At 40.2% G+C, this 20,561-nt stretch overlaps 1 protein-coding gene and 2 long non-coding RNA genes across 4 annotated transcripts in view; 2 read left to right on the forward strand and 1 right to left on the reverse strand.

Moving 5' to 3' along the window:
• Positions 1-19,072, forward strand: part of LOC106033857 (uncharacterized) — a 59,605-nt gene extending 40,533 nt beyond the window's left edge. Inside the window, exon 6 of one of the 2 annotated variants that reach the window (XR_010831716.1) lies at positions 18,689-19,072. This is a non-coding gene — a long non-coding RNA (uncharacterized lncRNA). Of the gene's footprint in view, positions 1-18,374; positions 18,478-18,688 lie in introns of those variants that run through there. The other variant, XR_010831715.1, reaches the window with a different exon arrangement.
• Positions 6,818-19,442, reverse strand: RCN1 (reticulocalbin 1). The gene is made up of 6 exons (XM_048046747.2): positions 19,102-19,442; positions 14,529-14,722; positions 12,734-12,912; positions 12,125-12,185; positions 9,287-9,486; positions 6,818-8,625 (listed from the first exon to the last, which is right to left on the reverse strand). The coding sequence occupies exons 1-6, from the start codon at positions 19,425-19,427 to the stop codon at positions 8,518-8,520; spliced, it is 1,068 nt and encodes a 355-aa protein (XP_047902704.2). The 5' UTR covers positions 19,428-19,442; the 3' UTR covers positions 6,818-8,517.
• A 194-nt stretch (positions 19,443-19,636) lies between these two features.
• Positions 19,637-20,561, forward strand: part of LOC106033867 (uncharacterized) — a 28,481-nt gene continuing 27,556 nt past the window's right edge. Inside the window, exon 1 of the long non-coding RNA XR_001205617.3 lies at positions 19,637-20,305. This is a non-coding gene — a long non-coding RNA (uncharacterized lncRNA). The remainder of the gene's footprint in view (positions 20,306-20,561) is intronic.

A 20,561-nucleotide genomic window follows, 5' to 3' on the forward strand; every position in this document is an offset into this window, starting at 1 on the left:
AGAACCTGCAAGTCTTCAAAGATTGCGTTTCAGAAGCTGGTTTTGGATGGACATCTTGAGAGCAGCATAAGCGTGACGTCCATCAAAACAAACTGCTACACCTTTCACAAGTAGATATGTACAGCAAATTTGGCACTAGTATTTTTCATCTCAAATTTTCAAACAGGGCAGAGCATCAGAAGTGAAATAGCTTTGCTTTGTAAAAGGCTAGATTTTTAGGTTTGATTGGAAAGCGGTGGGAAAGGTAAAATTCACTTCTGCCTTAGCAACACTACTGCTGCCTGCATATCCCCATCGTCGTGCCTGCTAGTTCTACCCTAATCTTCAATGCCAGTTTCACAGTGCTTAGGTGCCCCTGTAACTCCAATGTTTGGCTTGTTTCCTACATGCCAGAAGCTGAGAGATGCAAGGATGACAATAAATGAGCACAGACTTGAAAGAAGATTTTTTGGCTAAAAGAGCTGTGGCAATCTCAGCAAGAAAAATCTGTCTTGCTTGATCTTTCTGTGTGGTATGAAAGAAACGCTTGACAACATTGTCAAGTTACCTTTATTCCTAATCAATCCACAGGACCTGCAATTTAGACAAAACACTCAGATTTCAGAAGGAAACAAGGTACCACATGGTGCTCCTTAGCAGTAGTTAAGTGAGTTTTGCGCATTCCCGTCTGCATCATGCAGCCTCATCCGTGTGCCACGTTGTGGCTTCGTTTTGCTTTTTTGTGGCTGCAAGAGATGAGAGAGGCTCCTTGGATAACTGGCTCTGCTGTGTGGATCTGGAGAGGCAGCTCCATGTATCCCTCGTGAATTAAATAATAACAATAATAATGATATTTAAAAAGTCATAATAGGAAAAGGACAAGTGGGGTTCTAGTAATGCAGGACTTTTTTTGTATCTGAAATTGTTCCAAGTTTTATTATGAGCAAGGTAAGAGATCTAAGGTTCTGCTTGCCCTCCCCATGCCTATGTTGCAGTTAGGTTATGACTCATCTCCTTGGATAAACTACAAGGTGCCAGGCTTTGCTCACAAAGTCTATAATCTTTGCCCTTAAAAACATTTTTTCATTTAATTTGAAAATGTACCTTTGAAGATATTGTGACCCTATCCATAAACCACATCTGCAAATTTGGCATGCAAATAAATGCAGAACACTTGATTTTTATTTTATTTTTTTCCTGTTCCAATAAATGCTTGTTTACAGCGTAGCATATAGGTAAAGAAAGTAGAAAAGTTAGGTGTAATGCAAAAGGGTATTTTTGGTTCTGTTCTAAGAATATAGCAAAAAACAGTCCAATGTTAAATATTATTTGAATATCATTTCTTAATGTGCCTGATACACTTATTCTTTAAGTCCCCTTGTATCCCTTGTATCTTGCTTATGTTACAAAATTTTAAAAATATCTATTTTATTTTATTTTGCCTCTAGGTGTACTGAATTTGTTTCTGGGTTTCATTCTCAACTCCTTATGTTTTTTGCAATGACTGATTAATGGTATTCTTACTGTCGTGTTGAGAATTTGATAGTTCTAACTTAATAGGTCAGTATACTTTTTACAAAATCTAGTATATCTGATGGGGAATTATTCCTATACAGTTTCACTTCTTGCTGTTACCATCTTTGCAAACTGAGTGGAGAAAGCTGTAATAAATTTTAACACTGTTATGTCTGGTCTGTTATCTGTATGCCTAGACAATACTAGAAGAAATAGCAATAAGAAAGCTGCTTAGAAAACTTCTCTGTAAACCCTGCCAGACTCTGCAGGGGTAAAGGCAATACCGTGTGTGGTTGAATTATACTTGACTATCAGTGTGCAGTAATAATAAGGCAAGCAGGCAAATAGGAGAAAAAGGCATTAAATGTGCTGCGTATTTAAAAATGAAAAGCATTCATAGATAAATTAGTTGATCTGTACGTTGTAGTAGAGCCATCTCGCTGTGTTGTCTATAACCTTTAGCCATATCTCAGATAGCAGACTTGAGTTCTGTACTGACAATAACCACACCATTTTGCTGACTTATTTTGACAGTTTATGTCCGGCTACTTTCGGTGATTTTCAAAGCTGACATTTCCCTTTACTGAACCTGAAACTCTTTTCTATTGTATTGCCCAGATATTTTTAACATACCAGATGGTAATGAAAAGCAGAGAAAGGAGAACAGGGCTTCTTTCTGATTGAACTCATGGAGATGTGGGTCCTATAGGAAATATAAGGGGTAAAAGGAGCCATACTGTAAATGAGGATTGCACCTGAGATGGGTACATTTGCGGTCAGAGGCATATTTTTATGAATTCCTTATGCTGTAAATGCCACACTATTGTTTGCTTCTTAGCAGATATTTTTCTGTTTCACAAACTGACACTGCACTAATACCTTTCCTTATGGTAAAGTGTATCTGATCGAGTCAATTTATACTGACAGCTTTGCTAAGTTAACTTCTCTCTGAATTCCCAGTTCATTTAATATTTTTCTTCCTCCTTCCCACTTCTGAGCTACCTTTGTTCTGTGTATGAAGGATAGGAAGCTGATAGTTATTTTATATTTATATTTCAAGGCTGCTTAATGTTTAATGAGGCTGAATATGTTGTAAAAAGCTTCAGAACACTCAGACTGGTTAATATTTCATGCCGATCTACAGAGACAACTATATTGATCTTTTAAGCATCTGCTAAACAAGACAAGGAATAAATTAGATTTTGGTCAGTTCAATTTGGCTGGTGAGTTAAATAGCTTTTCGAGCATTATCACCTTTTAAAGTGTTTTGTTTCCACTTGAATAAAGTAGATTTTAAAGGCAGTATTTCAACATGTCATTTCTCACTGCTCTTCATCTTACCACTTTTATTTCAGTTGTGTTTCTATACGTTATAAAGGGATACAGAAGAAATTCTTCACTGTAAGGGTAGTGAGGCTCTGGAGCACATTGCCCAGAGAAGCTGTGGATGCCCCATTCCTGGAGGTGTTCAAGGCCAGGTTGGATGGGGCCTTGGCCAACCTGACCTAGTGCATGGCATCCCTGCCTATGGCAGTGGGGTTGGAACTAGGTGACCTTTATGGTCCCTTCCAACCCCAGCCATTCTATGACCTTCTAAACGGAGAGGATAACCTTTTGTTTTCTGTTTGATTGCAGGAAATCTCTCCAGCTGCTCTTTACTACTGCCTATGGAATTAATGTGTGGTCAACTTAATAGTAATAAAAATAATCCTTTCGATGATTTTAAGATGTTTGTTCTACATTACCGGTTATCAACTGAAGGTTTCAAGAAGTTTTAACTATCTAAAACTATTTAACTATCTCTGCCACTTCTTCATTTGATCGATTCTCAGCCAGCATTCCTTTCTTCTCTGTATTCCAACAACCAGGGCCCTGGGAGAAGCAGTGTGAAAGCCATGTTAGCAGAACTTCAGTGCAGCTGAACTTAAAGTGGATGGTTGAATGGGTGAACAGGGCAGTGGAAATAATTACATTCACTGGCTTTTGCCCAAACACAGATGCCAGTTCTGAGCTCCGTTCTCCGGGAATTTAGTAATTGACAATTAGAATGATATTTATTTTTCGTCCCTTCCTAGGTGTTGTGGACTTGATACCAATTTGTTAATTTCATCAGTGGTGGGATTCATGGTGACCACACAGAGTTTGTATCATGCTTCTCTCAGCCTTCTTCACAATCAAATGGTGGCCTTAGCTGGTAAGAAGATGGTTCACACTGGAGTGGGCTATTGAGTGACTATGTTTACACTCTATTTTTACCTAAACCTTGGCCATCTATTGGTTATCAACGTAGCATCTTCAGGGTTGAAGCATCTTGATGAGTAAGTTATTCTTTGTTGATATGATGAAACGTCATTTCTAATGTATGTGTCTAAAGTATGTGTCACACTTAATTACCATTCAGATTCAGTACCATGACATGACTTGTTCTGTATAGCTTTTCTGGAATTTCAGATATGTGGTGGTTTCAGACCTCACAAATGAGGCCAACCGTGAAACACTTAAACAAATAATAAAACTGCAAATGCTAGCCATCCAGATCATATTTGAATACTTTATGAAACAATTTTTTCCACTGGCACGTACAATCTTTAGCATTTTCCTTATACAGCAAGTTCTGAAGCTAGTTTGGACAAGGAAAAATGACATACGTGCAGTATCTGAAACTGAGCTCCAGAACTCTGCTGCCCTAATATTTGTGCTGAAGATAGATATCCCTTAATAATCAACAGGAACAGTAATGCACATACATAATGATTGTACTCTTGTGACTGGCACAGGGAGGAGATGCTCCCATCTGGGGAATAGATTTTATCCTATGGAAAGACAGAATGCAGGTGTGAAGCTGCCTATGCTGTCACATGTGCATGTGTGTCCCTTGTATACTTTCACACTATGGGAAAGCTGATACCTTTTGTTTCTGAGGCTGCTTTGAAAGGTTTGGAATCTGCACAGCACTTGGGTCTGAAGGACGTCAGCCTCACTGGTCCCTGAAAATTCAGGGGAAAATAATCCTCATATTTTTCTTTATTATTTAGCAACTTTGGTTAATGTGCTCCTTGCTGGCATATTAAATGGAACATAGCACACTAAATTAGAGTGATGAAAAGAGAAGAGTACTACTTATTAGTGGTGGGTAGTTCCAAGTGTTTCACTACAAGCCATGCCTCGTTTTGCAAGATCTTTGCCCTTGAAGCATTTTCTACGGCCCCTTCTGCCACCTTGCAAAATGAATTACATTTGCTAATGGTCACATTTGCTAATGGCAACTTGCTGTCCAGGAGTGACACCAACATCACTCAGTAAAAGGGTAAGTTTATTTGAACAGAGCAGTGATACATTAGACGGTGGACTTCCCTGAGTTAGACTTATGCCCTATATAGCTTACATGTGTATGAATTGATTTAAATTCCTAGAAGTTACTGCTCAGTAGTAAAAAGGAGATCAGGATCTGATGGTCACATGGTTACTTCTAACCTCAAATCTCACCATCGTATTGTTCTTCTGCTTGCTTTTATGTGGCTAAGGCCTTAATCCCTCTAGACAGGGGCAAGGAGTTCTGCCATTAACTTCACTGGGATCAAGGTCGACTTCTGTACTGCAACAGTAAAGCACTATGGCACTATTTTAAGATACTCGTGTAAATATAATTAGATAAGGATGAGCTGCATTCTCCTTTCCTCAGGGAGTTATGAAAAGTACCTTGATTGGAACAGGAGACAGATTTAACCTGATTGAATCATTAAATGGAAATATAAGACAATGAACATTATCCACTTAGTTCATTTCATAAATTCTAAGAATTAAAACTGCATGTGCAATAATAATGCCTATTCCAGATATATAAGTAGGAAAAATGCACCTTTGACGTACTGTGGCATAGGCATAATGAAAACGTGTAGTTAATGGACGATTTATGTAATAAGAGTTACCATACAGAACCTGCAGTTGGAAATATATAAACACATTTCCCAACAGAATTTCACTACGTCACTATTCATTAAGAAAATCCACAATAACTGACAAGATAGGCACAAAATGAATTTTCATGTTGCTGGAATGAAGTATGGCTCCCAGCAATTAATGGTTTTAGTCATATTAAGCAGATAAATAATGCTATCTGACATTACAGTATTTCACATTACACTAAAATTTTGTAACATTTGCTCATAATATGACTTGAAATATGTTACCTAGGAAAAAAAATGTTATCTCTGGAACAGTCAAACCCCATTAGAAACCTTAGGCTTGAAAAATCACAATGTTAACAGTTATATCCCCTAGCAAAGGTTTGCTTTCCTTAAATAGTGTTAAATTTAAACCCAGAAGCTGTAGTCTCTTTTGGAGTTACTCTTCCTTAGTGCATTGAGCTTGAAAGGAAAATTTAGTGCACAAAATGTACAGTGCATTACTCAATGTTGGTAAGTGAAACACCATAAAGAGCTACAGAAACTGGGTAGCCTTTAGTGTGAAATCACATCAATGATCGTCATGTTTCTGTATCCTGCTTTATAAAAATGCTCCTAATCTTAATATGACCTCATTACAATGATTGACACTTTATTATCTTAAATCTCATATTAATTGGCATGTTTGCCTTTTTCATAGCTGGGCATACTCTACCTGAGTACCATTCCTTTTTTTTTAAAAAAAAAAAAAAAACTGAAAAATATAGTTGGTCTATATTTCCAGTTCCTGTTTGCATGCATAACTCCTATGACTTCAGCACTATTATTTATATAAGCATAGTTTTATACTAGAAACTGCCGAATGTGTTCCAAGCTTTAATAGAAACTGAGAACAAATACAGGAACATGATTTCTCTCTCATTTGATGCTAATTTCATTCCAAATTTATTGAGTAATGTGGAAGAAGATGTGATTGCTTGTCAAAGCTGAGATGCAGTTTTTTGTTGGGACAGAATGCAGTGGATTTGGAAGTGTCATGTTTAGCTGAAGGCAATGATGCTTAGTGTCTCAGCACCCAACTCCCACTGAATTTCAACAAGAGTTAGCAAACAACCTTCCCTTGGGCGCCAGTGAAAATCCTTAGCTTCCCATCTAGTCTGGGCTGCAGTTTCACTTGCAGGAAACAAGTTTTTTGTTTGTTTTTCTGAGGTCTTTTAAGGTATTGTTTCCTGAAACAATGGAAGATGATCCAAGTGCAGAGAGAGCACAGCAGTTCTGTTACTAAAATATAAAAATGTCAAACTTTAGTATGAAAGGACTGCAAAAAAACAAACAGAAAACCCACCTTCTCAAGATTGTTATGATTATGGAATATACTAAGACTTTCCAAATCCAAACAATAAACAAAACAGGTAATGTTTTACATGTGCCAAAATACAATTTTATTGCTTCTTAGATAACACTGCATTTAGGTATTACTTTGACATGGAAGTACTGGAAAAGCAAAAACAGTTTATATCTTATGACATCTGTCCTACTGTATGTTAGTGGAAGAGGTAGGGACTTTTAGGAGACATTGCTGGCAATGTCATAAGTGCACACCAAAAGCTTAATAATTATGCTAGCAAGAACATGTAATCTCTGCCAGAGTGTGTAATCTAGAATTATCTTCAATTGAAATTAAAATATTTAACCACAGTTCTTATGTGACCTTAGTGTTCAGAACAGATTCTAGTAATAGCGATAGCAACTATATACATTGGACTTATTTCTATTTATTTTAATGAGGTGAAGAAGAAACAGTTGGTGCCATATGCCCAGCTGCTGTTTGTAGATGACCAGCCAGTGCTGCAGGACCTGTCATTGATCCAGTGCTTGAGGAACTACTGGCTTTAAATGCTTGGTTCCTGATTTCACATCATCTCTCTACGCTAGTCTGTATTAGTGTTATTGCACCTTCATAGTATCAAAAAGAAGTAATGGTTTTATCATGCATATTTTAAAACCAGTACATTTAAAAACAACCAAACTTATCTGAGTTAGGTATATAAAAATATATATGTAACAGCTCACATTATACAGTAAAAAAGAAAGCACCTGTGTGGAAAGCTTACTCCCTTCTTTGGAAGGAAAGCTGTCTCCATGTAGTTGCTTCAGTATCACGTACTTATACGTACATACATACAAAACTAGAACTGTAGCCACATGAATCTGTCCCCTGATGTGGCACAGAAGACAGAAGGCCCAGAGGGGTGATATGTCTCATTCTTTCTCCATCACAGAACTGCTGCCATTCACACTGTGTGAACAAGAGTATGGCTTGGGTAAAGTGCGAAAAGCGTGAGATAAATTATGCTCCATGTGGCATAATTCCTCCCAGGAAACAGCATAACTAGCAGCCCACAAACAATTGTATGTTGTTCTGTTGTCAGAAGGAACAGTTGTCACTATGAACTCTACAACCCTTGCCGAGGAATGCCAGCATGGGTGCTAGGCCACGTGTGCTGCCTCTGCGCTGCGATGGGGGTTAGAGGGAAGGGCCAGTTGTATAAGTTGCCCTTGTAAAGGTATGGCCCACAGGGCTGCTGGTTACCTCCGGCCCAAACTAGGAGAGAAAAATGGAGTGTGGAGAAAAAGGCCGGTGAACTTGTTAAATCTTTTCTCTGTATAGAAGAGTGAAACTATAATTCTAAATTGTTAAATTGTTATATGCTATTAAAAAAGATAGCTAAACAACCTCATCTATTTCAAAAACTAGGTTTCTTTCTAATCCTAGCTGCATTTCACTATGGTAAAAATGGGTATTTGAAGAAAATGTATTATTATTAAAGGTCCTTGGAGTTGTTTTAAGTGTCTTTCCCAGGTTAGGCTCCAATATACTACGTTTTTTCCAAAAATAGAACTACAGTAATTAGATATTGTATTTAACCATGTGAAGAGACTAAAATGCTATTTCTATGCAGTTTCTGAGGTAATAAGCTGGCATGTTAGAAATATATTAATGCAAGTCATTCAGTCGTGAGTGCGTCCCTTGCCCATCTTCCCCTATAAGAGGGGATGGACCCGGTGACTTCAGTAAAGTGGAGAAAAGGTCTGTGGCATGTTGCTTGGCACACTATCATAGCTCATCATGGTTTCTTGTGAGGTCTTCCCCATAATTAGTAGCTTGACTTCCAACAAACATATTCCAGTTGTCTAGAACTTCCTCTTTTGTCAGCTTTTGATCCTGGTGGGAGGAAAATAAAATCTCTGTAAGAACTTTTTCAAAGCTAAGTAAAGGACACACCAGCACAGACATACAAGAGCTCTACAAAGCGGCAGACTAAAGATTCAGGAATCATTTTAGCTGTCATGGTGAGTGAGATTTTGATCCAAGTGGAAGTCGTAAGTCCCACTGGCTTCAGTTGGGTCAAACTGCTTATTGAAATGTTAGAGGAAGTGGATGTATTGAGCCAGTCTTTAAGGCAAAGATGTATGCTTCAGTATAGAAACCTGGGCTTTTTCCTACCTCCTAGGTAACATATCTTTTTTTCCTCTTGTAGTTTAAATTAATGTACAAAACCTATGACCACTCTTAAAGAGAAAAAATATTTCTACTGTGTTAAAACTTAAAGATTTAAGAAGATTTTATGTAACCTAATGAAAGCCAACTTCTAGAGTTAAATTGTGTTTTACTCATTTGTGATTCTTACCCTACCAACTGAAATTTGCATTAATACATTAAGGCACTAGCACGTCTAGCCTCTAAAACTCCATTTAAAGTGTACTAATAAGAAAAATTATTAGTAATCACTTCTTGCTAATTGATATTATGTTTAAGTGGTTCTTCTTGTTTGTTTTTTTAATGTTACTTTTTTTTTTTCTTAATACACTAGAACTCTAAGTACCTTATCTACATCCGATTCATAGACTAAATGCCTGGCTTCGGCTAGTGCGTGATCGTAGTCTTGTGGGAGAATCCAGTGCTGAATCTCTTCCTTGTCCATCTTCCCGTCCTTGTTGAGGTCACGAAAATCTGAAAACTGCTCACGCTCTGTAATCACCCAGTCAGGCTCTGGTCCACCCTCTTCATTTGCAAACATATCAGCTGGAAAGGAAATAAAGGTCTCACTCAAGTCATACTTAATTTGAAAATTATGCATAAACTAAAGACATTTGCACGGTGTTCCTCAGAGGAAGACTAAACCTTTAACTCTTCGCACAGCATTTCTTTGTACAGAATATGAACTGTGGGGTGTAGAGTAGCTGTGTATATCTTCTTTCAGGCCTACTTCTTCTCTGCTGGTGACTGTCTGTTCTTACGTTACCCTAGTATATTAGCCTCATAAACAGTGCACTTTTATGAAAGGTGAACCTGTCCAAAGGCCTTCAGCCACTTTAATTTGAGTAAAAAAAAATCTTTAAGGATCTATTGTTAAATTGCAATCATGAGCATTAGGGCTGAGCTCCATCACATGAGGAGAAAGGGATGTAGCAATTTTATCTTGTCCCTGCCAGCAAATGTCTCCGTGGATAAAATCAGACTTCAGCCAGCAGAGTGGCTGAGAGAATAAAAGGCACAGGGGAAACGCAGGAAAACAAAAATTGCTAAATAGAAGTGAATGCTTTTATCCTGCTTTCAGAGAGGTTTGTTTAAGAGAAATCCATCTTAGAAAAGGAGTCCTTTTTAACCATACAGTTCTGCAGCAAACTCCACTAGAAGGTATTATTCTACAAAGAAAAACCCGGAAAGAATGTCCTGCATCAGTGGTATGCTCTGTCTATGAGAAACTATACGCAGTGCACTTGCCATAGCTTGGTATGTTGGGAGGGAGTACCATTTGTGACATAGGATGCATAGATTATGTCCGTGAGCTGCTCTGTACATTGTACATTAGTCCCGTGTTATATTTAAGAAGCATCAGTAGGAAAACACTACCGTGGCAGCTGCTACCTGTATAAACAGGCTTGGGAGAGTAGCAGTGATTATTAAGAACAAGTATTGATTTGTATCTGTCCTTTACGTCACAGGCCTTCCAAATTACTAGTAGTAAAAGTCCTTCAAGAATTATAAGTGTGTTCACTTTATCCTTCTGGTCAGTGTGGCTAATCAACTGTTTTCTGCTCATCAGGGCTGCTTATTCCTCAAGCCTTCCATTTTTCTATTGGTATTAAAGCTTGTTTTATAGATGGTACTCCTATGCCTTGTGGGTCTGGCTTTCAAGAATACGCTAAGGAAAAGTGCACCCCACATGGGTGGTCTCAGGGTCACAGGCTTGCAGGTATCCATAGGAAGTGAAAATATAGATCTCAAATCTAAGAATAGCCTCCCCTTGCCCTGCAGTTGGAGGATGTGTACTACGCTGAAGATCCCTGTTGGTAGAACTGTCCACAGTGTCCCTGAAATACACTGTACACTGGCACAGTGAGAATTTAGTTCTCTATGCTTAACATGACAAGGGATATTCTGCTTAGCTGCTTTTATAAAATCTAAACCAAATTTTGTAGAAGTCAAAATGGGAGGGAGAAGTGGGGAGGGAGTAATCATTCTACAACCTTCAGCAGATTTCCCCATCAAATACCTGATCCAGAGACTGCAGTTTCTGGACTTTTTGATTGCTCCTTATAAACTACCAAAGAAGAGATTTAGCTTTCTGTTTTTAACCTCAATTTGATCAAAAAGAAAAGAATTATATCTGAAAATGGGAAGTAGGAATATTTTAAGCAGTTTTCCTCTACTCATAAAGAAACTTCAGACAACACATTCACTTTCTTTTTTGCATTTTTAAAGTGCAAATTATATTGTTTATTTGAAGCATCTGACACGTCCTGTCAATTTGATTTTTATCATCCTTGCCAATGTGGGGTGATCGTGACGAGAACATTCTATGTTCCTATCTATAGAAGACAAGAAAAAACAGCATTCACATGGTAACAAATGTTGACAATTACCTTATAATTATATGTAGGTAATGTCACTGAATGAACTGAAATTACTGTGGAAATTATGCTGCTCTGTTATTTCAGTCATAAATGAATAGCACTCACATTCTGAGGCTAAATATAATTTACAAGGAAAAGAAACCCCCTGCCATTAATTAACATGTGTATATTGTTCCTGATTATATGAGAAGTGATCTTTATAGCACCACTAGAAACAGAAAGATTCATCTGAGTTTGCTCTAATGCTTTCCTGGTGATACTTTCTTGATTAAAAACCCATCAAAGTGAGTGCAGTGGGAGATGTTAGCTTTTGGTATCAGCATAATAATTCAAAAGGGTGAAACGTATTATGTGCAGCTGATCTCTAGTCTTGTTTCCATTTAGTTTTCGTATGTTTAAGTGCAAGACAGTAGCTGGCTGCCTAGAGTGACTGAAAGTTGTGTAACTGTGACAGATGCCCTGTTGATGTTTCCCGTGCTGATCTCTTTCTGACATTTAAGTAATGCACAGCTACTTTTCATGCACTTGACAACTTTTTTGAGAATCTTAAATCTTGCTCCTGTTTTTATACAGTTAATTTTTAATGCACCATCTTATATTTCTATAAAAAACATAAGGCATCACTGCAAAAATCTTTAGAAAAACATGGGGTTTTACTTACTAATTAATCTAGGAAAATAACTAGTAGAAAATAGGCAACTTTGAAACACAGAATTGTTCACCTTTGGTTTGTTAATACTGCTGCAGACTTGAGAGAGGATGGACATATGGAGATTTTATAAGAAACAAACTTTAAGACTTACCAATATACTCATCCTGATCCACAAAACCATCCTCATTCTTGTCAATGTCTTCTAAGGTTTCCTGGAAAACAGTTTTGCATTGAAGTAATCAAGAGAGAACTGACAATTCTGGCTATTCCCCTCTTCAGTCATTTCACATTTGAGGCCTGACCTGACCTTGTACACAGGCAAATCTACTCTCACAGACTCTGATGCAATTGTTGCTTGAACAAAAAATATACAAGACTCATGCTGAAAAAACTCCCTGCACATAAATGAAAACTGGACATCATGCTTAAGTTTGAAGTTAGGGGCAGATAGAAGCTGGCATCACACACTTTGCAGCCTCATGTCAGCATACCTTTCCTTTTATTTTTATTTTGGTGCAAGTCCATACCAAGACTGTTTCCACTTAGGAGTAGTCTAAGTGTGTTTAACAAGTCTTCCTTGTACTGAGAACTCTAAATCAAGTACTTTCAAGAAAAGTATCCCTTTTTGTTCCCAAGCTGGCTATTAAGTATGTGTCTGAGTGCCTCTTTCTCAACCCTGCCTGGAAAGGTTAGAGAAGCTTTTCAAAGCTCACCTGAAAAGTAAAAGTAAAAATAATGTTACTGGTTTTGCTCTGCTTACTAAGACAACGATGTTTTTCATATGCTCAAACTCCTCTGGGTGAAGGAAAGCTGTGAATTCTTCACGAGTGGCAGCTAGGTCTCCATCCAGATCTGCAGTTTTGAATCGTCTTTCATCTCTGGGCAGCATTTTTTTAAAACTGTGCCGATCAGTTGCATCTTGGAATTCTTCTGGATTTTCTGCAAATTAATCAAGACAATCTCAAAATTTTGTTCCTTTTTAAGTGTACTAATGTGATAAAGCCCCTTAATTTGCTGACATGTACTCTGTTAGAGTCTAGAAATACAAAGGCTTATTGCCAGAATAGCTGCTGTGTTGAACAGGAACTTCTTTTCCTATGAAGCTGGAAATTAATTCAAGGGTCAAACACTTTGGGTCATTTTTAAAGGTGACTTAGTAGTAAAGGTAAATGGCTAAGTAGGTTCGCTGTTGGAATCCAGGGTTTTGCAGTATCTTATATTATTCTTTATAGATTTATTTAATCTGCTTTTATAAGCACTGCTTAGGCAGTATTTGGAGTACATTTCACTCACAGAAGTTTTATACTTCTTAGGAATCAGTATGACCTACACAACTCTCCAGTTTCAAAAAGCAAGCAAACCAAGGAAAAGTGGTTTCAGAAGCTGGCAGACTGACTGAAATTACTGAACTGCTACGCCTTTGCTACACAGAGCCTATCAATTATTTTCACTTTAAAACAAAGACATTTTTTCAGGGTGTTAGAGACATACAATGAACGGTATTTGATATAATTTTTAGAATAGGAAAACTAAACTGAATTCAAAGATATTAATTGTGCAGTTGTTATGAGTATTTTCTCATGTTGGGAGATAAACATTTGAAAAAGACTAGGCTGGGAATCACAGATGTGAATTTTAAGTGTTTATTAACACACGATCACAATATAGTAGCTGTCCTCCAGCTCTTGGAGATTACAAAGAGCAAAGACAGAGGGCTGAGAAAGGCTCCCAGAGATACTGCTACAAGGATGTGAGACAAAATATTACCTTTAAAAATGCAGTAAGCCCCATCTGAATCTAGGGTAGAACTTCTACTTAATACTGCTACTGGAATCTTGCTCCAAAAACTGCCTGTATGGTAGCTAGACACTGTCTTCTCATTGCCAGTAGAAATGTACTCATGGTCAGTTACTACCAATTAGTGGTCTGTCAGCATTGCCCCTTAGCTTAAGTAATCTCTTCTCTTCCTTTCCCTTCGTTAACTTAGAAAAACTAAAGGGAATGCAAGTTGGAGGAAAAAAATAAATCAGGTATAGTTTTAATAGATGTTTCTTTTGTCTCATTTCTAAGGATTTTCATTATAGCTGATCCCAACCTGAGGCATGTTACTCCACATAAACTATTTTATTCAATAATTTTGCTATAGCTTATACCCAGCCTAAAATTTTAGCATCTAAAATCTTAACAAATTGAGAGACTGAATTGAGAAACATTGGCTAATTATGCAATATATTGTTTTTGAATAAAAATACTAATTTTAATGTTAAAAAATCATCTATTTTTTAATTGGAGTAGGAGATCTTAATTAATCTTCATCAGTACATCGAACAAGCCCTCTGTAAAACCTTCTGTGTAGAGGCGACCCATGTGGAAATGGTTGAAATACAGAAATAATGCAATAAAAAAGTGCTTTTGACCTCTGAGTGTCTATAAAATTTAATGCGATTTCCAAAAGTCCTAAATGTGACACCAAACTCCTGTTGGCTATAAGGCATGAAATCATGCCTTATAACCCCAATAGTCATTGAGCATATCATCTGAAGACGTTATCTTACCTAGATAATAACCATATGTGGCTTGTTTATATTCTTCCCAGGCAATTTTATTGTCCTTGTTTAGATCATAGTCTTTCCAAACTTTAGCAACATTTTCATAGATATACCGTTTCTGTACCCGTTTAATCCAGTTTTTCAGTTCCTCTGTTGTGAGATAGCCATCTTTGTTTTCATCTATTCTATCCACAATCTTCCTGTAAAAAGAGAGCGGCATCCATAAGAGTCAAAAGAAAACCAAACTGCACGTCAGTCCAATTTTAGCAGTCTTTTCTGGCCCTGATTTTCCACAAAAATGTAACGCCCAAAATTTAGAAAGCTGTCCTTCTGGCTAAAACTTTCTTCAATTTTGCAGGTTATCTTAAGGAATATTATTCATTATTCAATATTGCTATGAATAATTCAATTGGAATTTGAACCATCAAAGTTAGTGAACAAACTATCTCAGAGGATACCTCAATTTCTAGATACTATCTACTAACTACAGGGCACCTGTTCAGCGTCCATAGGGGGTAGCTATGCTGGACTCAGAATAGGAAACTGACTTCACCTCCGGAGAAAGCCTGTACTGATGTTTGCCAGAGGCAATCAGGGGAAAAAGCTGGGATTTTGCAGACACCTGCAGTTCCTCCTGTGGCCCTCCAGCAGACTGATGCTAGGCTGGAGTGAGTTGTGTGTGCAACTTTGTGTGCGATGTTGAGCATGTGCACCATTTACAGTCTTCCCTTCCATTGCTGTCCCTCTGCTTCTTTCCATTTCTTTTTTTTTTTCTAGATAAAAGAAATATTGCTTGTATTGCCAGGAATGCCTGGTACTCATTAATGCGGGTCTCCAGTCATTGCTGGCAATTGGGATACAAGCAACTGCCCTACGTAAAGCTGCTAGCCTCAAGTTCTGTTGAAATCAGCAGAAGGGAAGGTACTTGGGTACTCCCAAGGAAGCTTCCACCTTTGAAAAGTTCTGCACACAGCTGCAAGTAAAACTGACCTGAAAAACTGTTTAAAAAAAAAAAAAAGCAACTCTCTCCTCCACCATTTAGATTCTCTGTTATAAATCTCATGAGGACACCTGTTAATTGCTAACTACCACCAGTCTGCATTTGAGCTTGTAAAACTGGCTTTTGGCCCAGATACAGTGGTATACCAAATGATAAAAAAATACCTTTATCTAAAATAAGAATGCAGCTTCAACCTTACAGCTTGTATATAAATTTGTTGGAGCATTATAATATCCCGGGTACCACCCTATGAGAAACAATGTAGTCTCTTCCTGAACTGGGGGAATCAGCCCCATGTCTCCTGTGCACATCCAGTTTGGCTTTGGGCACATCAGCAGTTTGAACCCTTGAACCACCGCTCACGAGACCACAGAAACAAACTGTCTGTTGCTGCACTGCACCCAGCAGTGTGGTGACCACCCTGTCGCCAACTCAAGATAATCAAAATGACCATTATCCATAGCCTCAGTCACCATCCCTTTGGTCTAGTTATATGTCATTTGTAAGAATGGGTAAGAGCAAGAGCTGTCTTGTCTAAATCCTGACTTGAAATTCAACAGGTGAGCTCCCTAGATCTCCAGGCAGCCAAAGGAGACAGTGAAAAGTTCTGAATTTTTAACTGTTCCTTGCAATTCAACATCTTGGTTCCCCAGAGGGAAAGCTGGCACTGGCTGATGGGAACTGCTCAGCGAGTAAAGCAATGTCCTTTCTTGAGCCTTAGTCAAGCAACAGCAGCAGGTTCTACTGAATTTGCAGCACTGTCATGTGAACCTGATAGTATCAGGTTTGTAGTGTGTTTCATCTACTGCAAGTCAGAGCTTAACGGATACTGGTTTGGGGTCCAGCTTTTGAATTCATAAACATGGTATTTCTGAGTGATAGGGGAAAAAAGGGGGCTACAGCATTTGCTTTCTAAAGTAGGTAAGTATGAATTAACTGACTGGAAAACCTTTCTCTTTTGTGTAAATCTCATGGGAAATTGACTGCCGGGGTCCCTTTCACTGCATGACGGACTGTATTTGTCAATGAATTTGCTCCACCATGAATTTGACTTAACTGCTTTAGCTGGTATTTCTGTCTTATTAAATGGAGTAAGTTGCAACAAGTGATTCTGCTAGCAGCTTTTTGGTATTTTTAACAGCAAAGCAGTCAAGACTCTTTACCATAAAATGTCCTGTGCCTTATCTTTTTCATCTGTACTCTTGTTTTTATAGCTCCATTGCATCCATATGCACTCTTTTACTCTGCTTTCCGGATGAGAATGGGGACAAAGAAATAGTCTTGCCTACAGGCTCCCAAAGGTGGACTGCAAACCTCGCATTTTATACTGATAATTACCTACAAAAGGGCTTGGGATCATTCTAAGTTTTGTAGTGGACCTACTGTTTATTGTCTGAAAGGCATTAGTGCCTTCATTTTAAATAGTTAATTCTTGAATATATCAAAAATTCACGGAGCATGTTAAGACATGCAGTGCCAAGTCATACCCAGGAAGTTACATGTACGAATGTGTAATACCTGAACCCTTACGTTCTCCCTTTAACTTAGGTAGGATAACAATCAGTATTATGAGGTGAGAAACGAATAGAGTAGCTAGAGGACACATGCAACAGGTACATAGAGCCTGCTGTTAGACAGATTAGATCTGCCAGCCTGTAAATGCATCTGGTGATGAAACAAAGTTGGGGTAAGGAAATCACTGCTACAAAGTGGCTAAAAGTGGAAGGCTTCCCCTCTGCACATGATGCTCAGCACAACTGTACATGGATAAACTCGGAATAAATAACAAATGTTTATATTGGTAGGATCTGTAAGCATCTTCTGTATTTGCTGAAAATGACAGGCCCAACACAAATGGCACAGAGAATGTTCAAAGGACTGGGGTCCCACTCTTCTTCTTAGCCCATCTCCAGTCCCTTCATGCAGCCTTTGGCTGCTGCACTAGGATTATGTCATGCTTCTCCAAAACCAACTGAGTTGTGGTACTGCACATAGGTAGGAAATCTGTGATTCTTCCCTTATCCAGTGATTCAGTGTGGGAAGACAGGGAGAACAGGGATGCCTCTGTCAAGGAATGTCCTAAGGGCAGGTGTACTCGAAGGTTATGATATAATTATGGGCTGGTATGTGCCATGATCACAAACTAAGATTTTACTGCTCAGCTGCTCCTCCACAAAGGATGTGAGTAGTTGCTTGCAGGGCTTCTTCTGTGTACTAGCTAGGTCCTTTTTGTTTACTGGAAGATGAGAGTAGCTTTGTGTTACTGCTGTCTAGCCCCGCAATTCCACAGGATGATACGCTGCCATCCTTCTTAAGGAAGGTACAGTAACAGTAGCAGACGCTTTGGTTACAGCAGTAGACTATATATTCCCATTTTCTCCCAGAAAGCATTTACAAAACATCTCTGATATTTTGCTGCACAATGCTCACCCCACAACGTGGGCTTTGGTTCTCAGAGGAAGTCTTTAAGTCGTGTCCACATAAAAGGTGTTTGACTGTGGCTGTGGCTTAATATGCTTGTGTCACCAGCCTAACATGCCTGTGTCACCTCTCTGAGGTGCACTCAGCGAGATTGCTAAAAGCTTCTTCCCTTGCTGAGTTGGTGTTTGTAAAAGCTGCTTAAGAACAATCCAGCTACTTCATCAAATCATATCCCCAACTGAAAAAGTCTGTTCTGGCACAAGAATAAACATAGACAGTTTAAAAGATGTCCTTGTTAGCAATATACTTTTATTGGAAACTAAGTCATAGATGGAGTGTACTGAGATGGTTTCTTCTGCTCCTTTTTCAAACTGTGGAAAAAATTGGTCATTTCTGATAACTGCTTCATCCGTTTACTTACTGAGATACAGGTAAATAGCAGTGACAGCTTCCAGAAGGACCAACAGGGTCACTCCGAGACAACCCTGACACTACAACATGAGCTTGTGATGGAACTACAGACATACAATGAGTAAGCGCCACTCCCTGTAAGGGGAGTAACTGAAGAGCTAGTCTTAGTGAGAACGTACAGACACTTTAAATTACTTTCTGTTCATTTAATATTTTCTGTCTTATTTAAAATAAAAAAATTCTTTCAACTGTTAGACTTAGTCCTAATTAGCAATCTGACTTCTTGTAAGTGTAAACGAGGGAGAAGTGCTAACAGAAGGCAATTGTCTTCTAGGTGCAAAGAGCAGCGTGGAAGCAAGCGCGGCACTATCGCAGCGGGCAAAGTTGTCACAAGTGGAAAACCTGTAGGCTTAAACTGAAAGAGCTGCGATGAAGGGAAGAGAGACGTGGCCTCAACTCGATGCCAGCACCTCCGCTGCAGGCAGGCGCCCCGGAGGCGAGGAGCAGCGGCAGCAAAGCGCCCCGGCGGCGTGCAGCGGCCGGGTGCCCGGAGGAAAGCGACCAGCCAGGAAAGTGACCACGGCCGGCCGGCCGCTCCCGTGCGGGGAGGAGGAAGAAAGCGCCGAGGTGCCAGGGCCCGGGCAGCCGGAGCGAGGGGGCGCCCACCGCCCGCAGCCGCCCTCCCGCCCCGCCCCGCCGCGCGCCCTCCCCTGCCACGTTCCCGCCGCCCGGGCCTCAGTGTCTCACCCCAGCCTCTCGCGGCTCTCCTCGGGGCTGAGCTGGTCGAAGCTCCGCGCCTCCTCCTTGCCCAGGAAGGCCTCGTGGTCGTACTGGAAGCCCGGGCCGTCCTCGTGCTGCTGCTGCTGCTGCGCGGCGCCGGGCCGCGCCCGCTCCTGCCGCGCCGTCGGCTTGCCCAGGCCGCCCGGCACCGGCACCAGCAACAGCAGCAGCAGCACCAGCGGCGGCGGCACCGGCAGCAGGCGCCATCCCGCCCCGCCGGCCATGCCCCGCGGGCGCCCCGCAGCCCGAGCCCCGCCGCGCAGCCCCGCGCCGCCCGAGGCCGCCCCGCTCATCGCGCCCGGCCCGGCCCCGCCTCTCCCCGGCCGCTCCCCGCGATTGGTCCCGGCCCCGGCCCCGGCCCGGCCCTGTCCCGGCTCGGCACGGCCCGGCCCGGCCCCGCCGCCGCCACGTCTGCAGGGCGGAGCACGGGGACACGAAGGGGACAGGTCGGGGCCGGGAGCTCCCGGCCCTCCGTTAGGAATGAACAAAAAAAGTGTTTTGCTTTTTTTTTTTCTTTTTCCCCAGATGAGCAACAGTAAAGCTACAAGTTAAAAAAAAAAAAAAAAAGAAACCAAACGTGGCTATGTCATGAGTGCATGAGTGTAACACCAAGTTAATACCCCAAAAATGTACAGTAGGAAAAAAAGATTGCCAGCGTCCTCCTAGAGGATGCTAATCGTAACAGCGGCACTGGAACTGTCAGAGCAGCAAACTCAGGATCCTGGAAACTGAAGGAGAAAACCCAAGTTTTGTCATTTGGTGTAGAAAAAAGCATTTGCTTTTTCTGTAAATTGCAATTCATTTTGCTCAAGATTGTAGAAGCAGAGACTTCAGGTTGCAGTAACTGACATTTTCACCTAGTAAATTTCCTTTTCCTACGCTGTAGCCTGAACTTCACAACCAGGGAGAATTGCCTGTTGCTTGTTAATGACCTTGTACACTGTCTGACCCAAGGTGGCAGAGGTTGCCACCAGAGCCTGGCTGTTCTTTGGTACCTCGGACCTGAGAGAATTACTAGTTTCAACATCAGATTTGTCAGCCCAGTCCACTGGACAGAAAAATTGTACTTATGACGGGCCATTGGCTGTGCCATGACCATGCAAGTTGCTGAACCAGGCTGTGGCCTCCCTGCCACTGTTGTTACTGCGGTGGACATCCTTTTGACCTACAGGTGGGGTGTAGCTGAACTCTTGACCGTAATGACAGCAAAAAGCTGATGTCAAAGCCTTCCGCATTTTCTGTTTCCTGCCTTTTGTGACTCTGTGGATGAGAGAGAGCCATGTAGATCTAGCTGTATGCTTGCCTCAGAATGTTTGCATTTGTGGCAGGAGCAAGTTGCAAACATTTAAACAGTCAAATACTTTGTTACTGAAGTCTAGACAGAGAACAAAACACTAACACACCCCGCTTTAGGCCTGGTGGTGGCC

The sequence above is a fragment of the Anser cygnoides genome, chromosome 5, assembly GCF_040182565.1.
Source record: "Anser cygnoides isolate HZ-2024a breed goose chromosome 5, Taihu_goose_T2T_genome, whole genome shotgun sequence".
Lineage (NCBI taxonomy): Eukaryota > Metazoa > Chordata > Aves > Anseriformes > Anatidae > Anser > Anser cygnoides.

Excerpts from the sequence above, each read along its gene's own strand:
- RCN1 (XM_048046747.2), bottom strand. The coding sequence starts at position 19,427 with ATGAGCGGGGCGGCCTCGGGCGGCGCGGGGCTGCGCGGCGGGGCTCGG. Across the intron at positions 12,186-12,733 it reads TGAAAAACATCGTTGTCTTA|GAAACCTTAGAAGACATTGA; the intron begins GTAAGCAGAGCA and ends ACTGTTTTCCAG. Across the intron at positions 9,487-12,124 it reads GGATCAGGATGAGTATATTG|CTGATATGTTTGCAAATGAA; the intron begins GTAAGTCTTAAA and ends TTTCCTTTCCAG.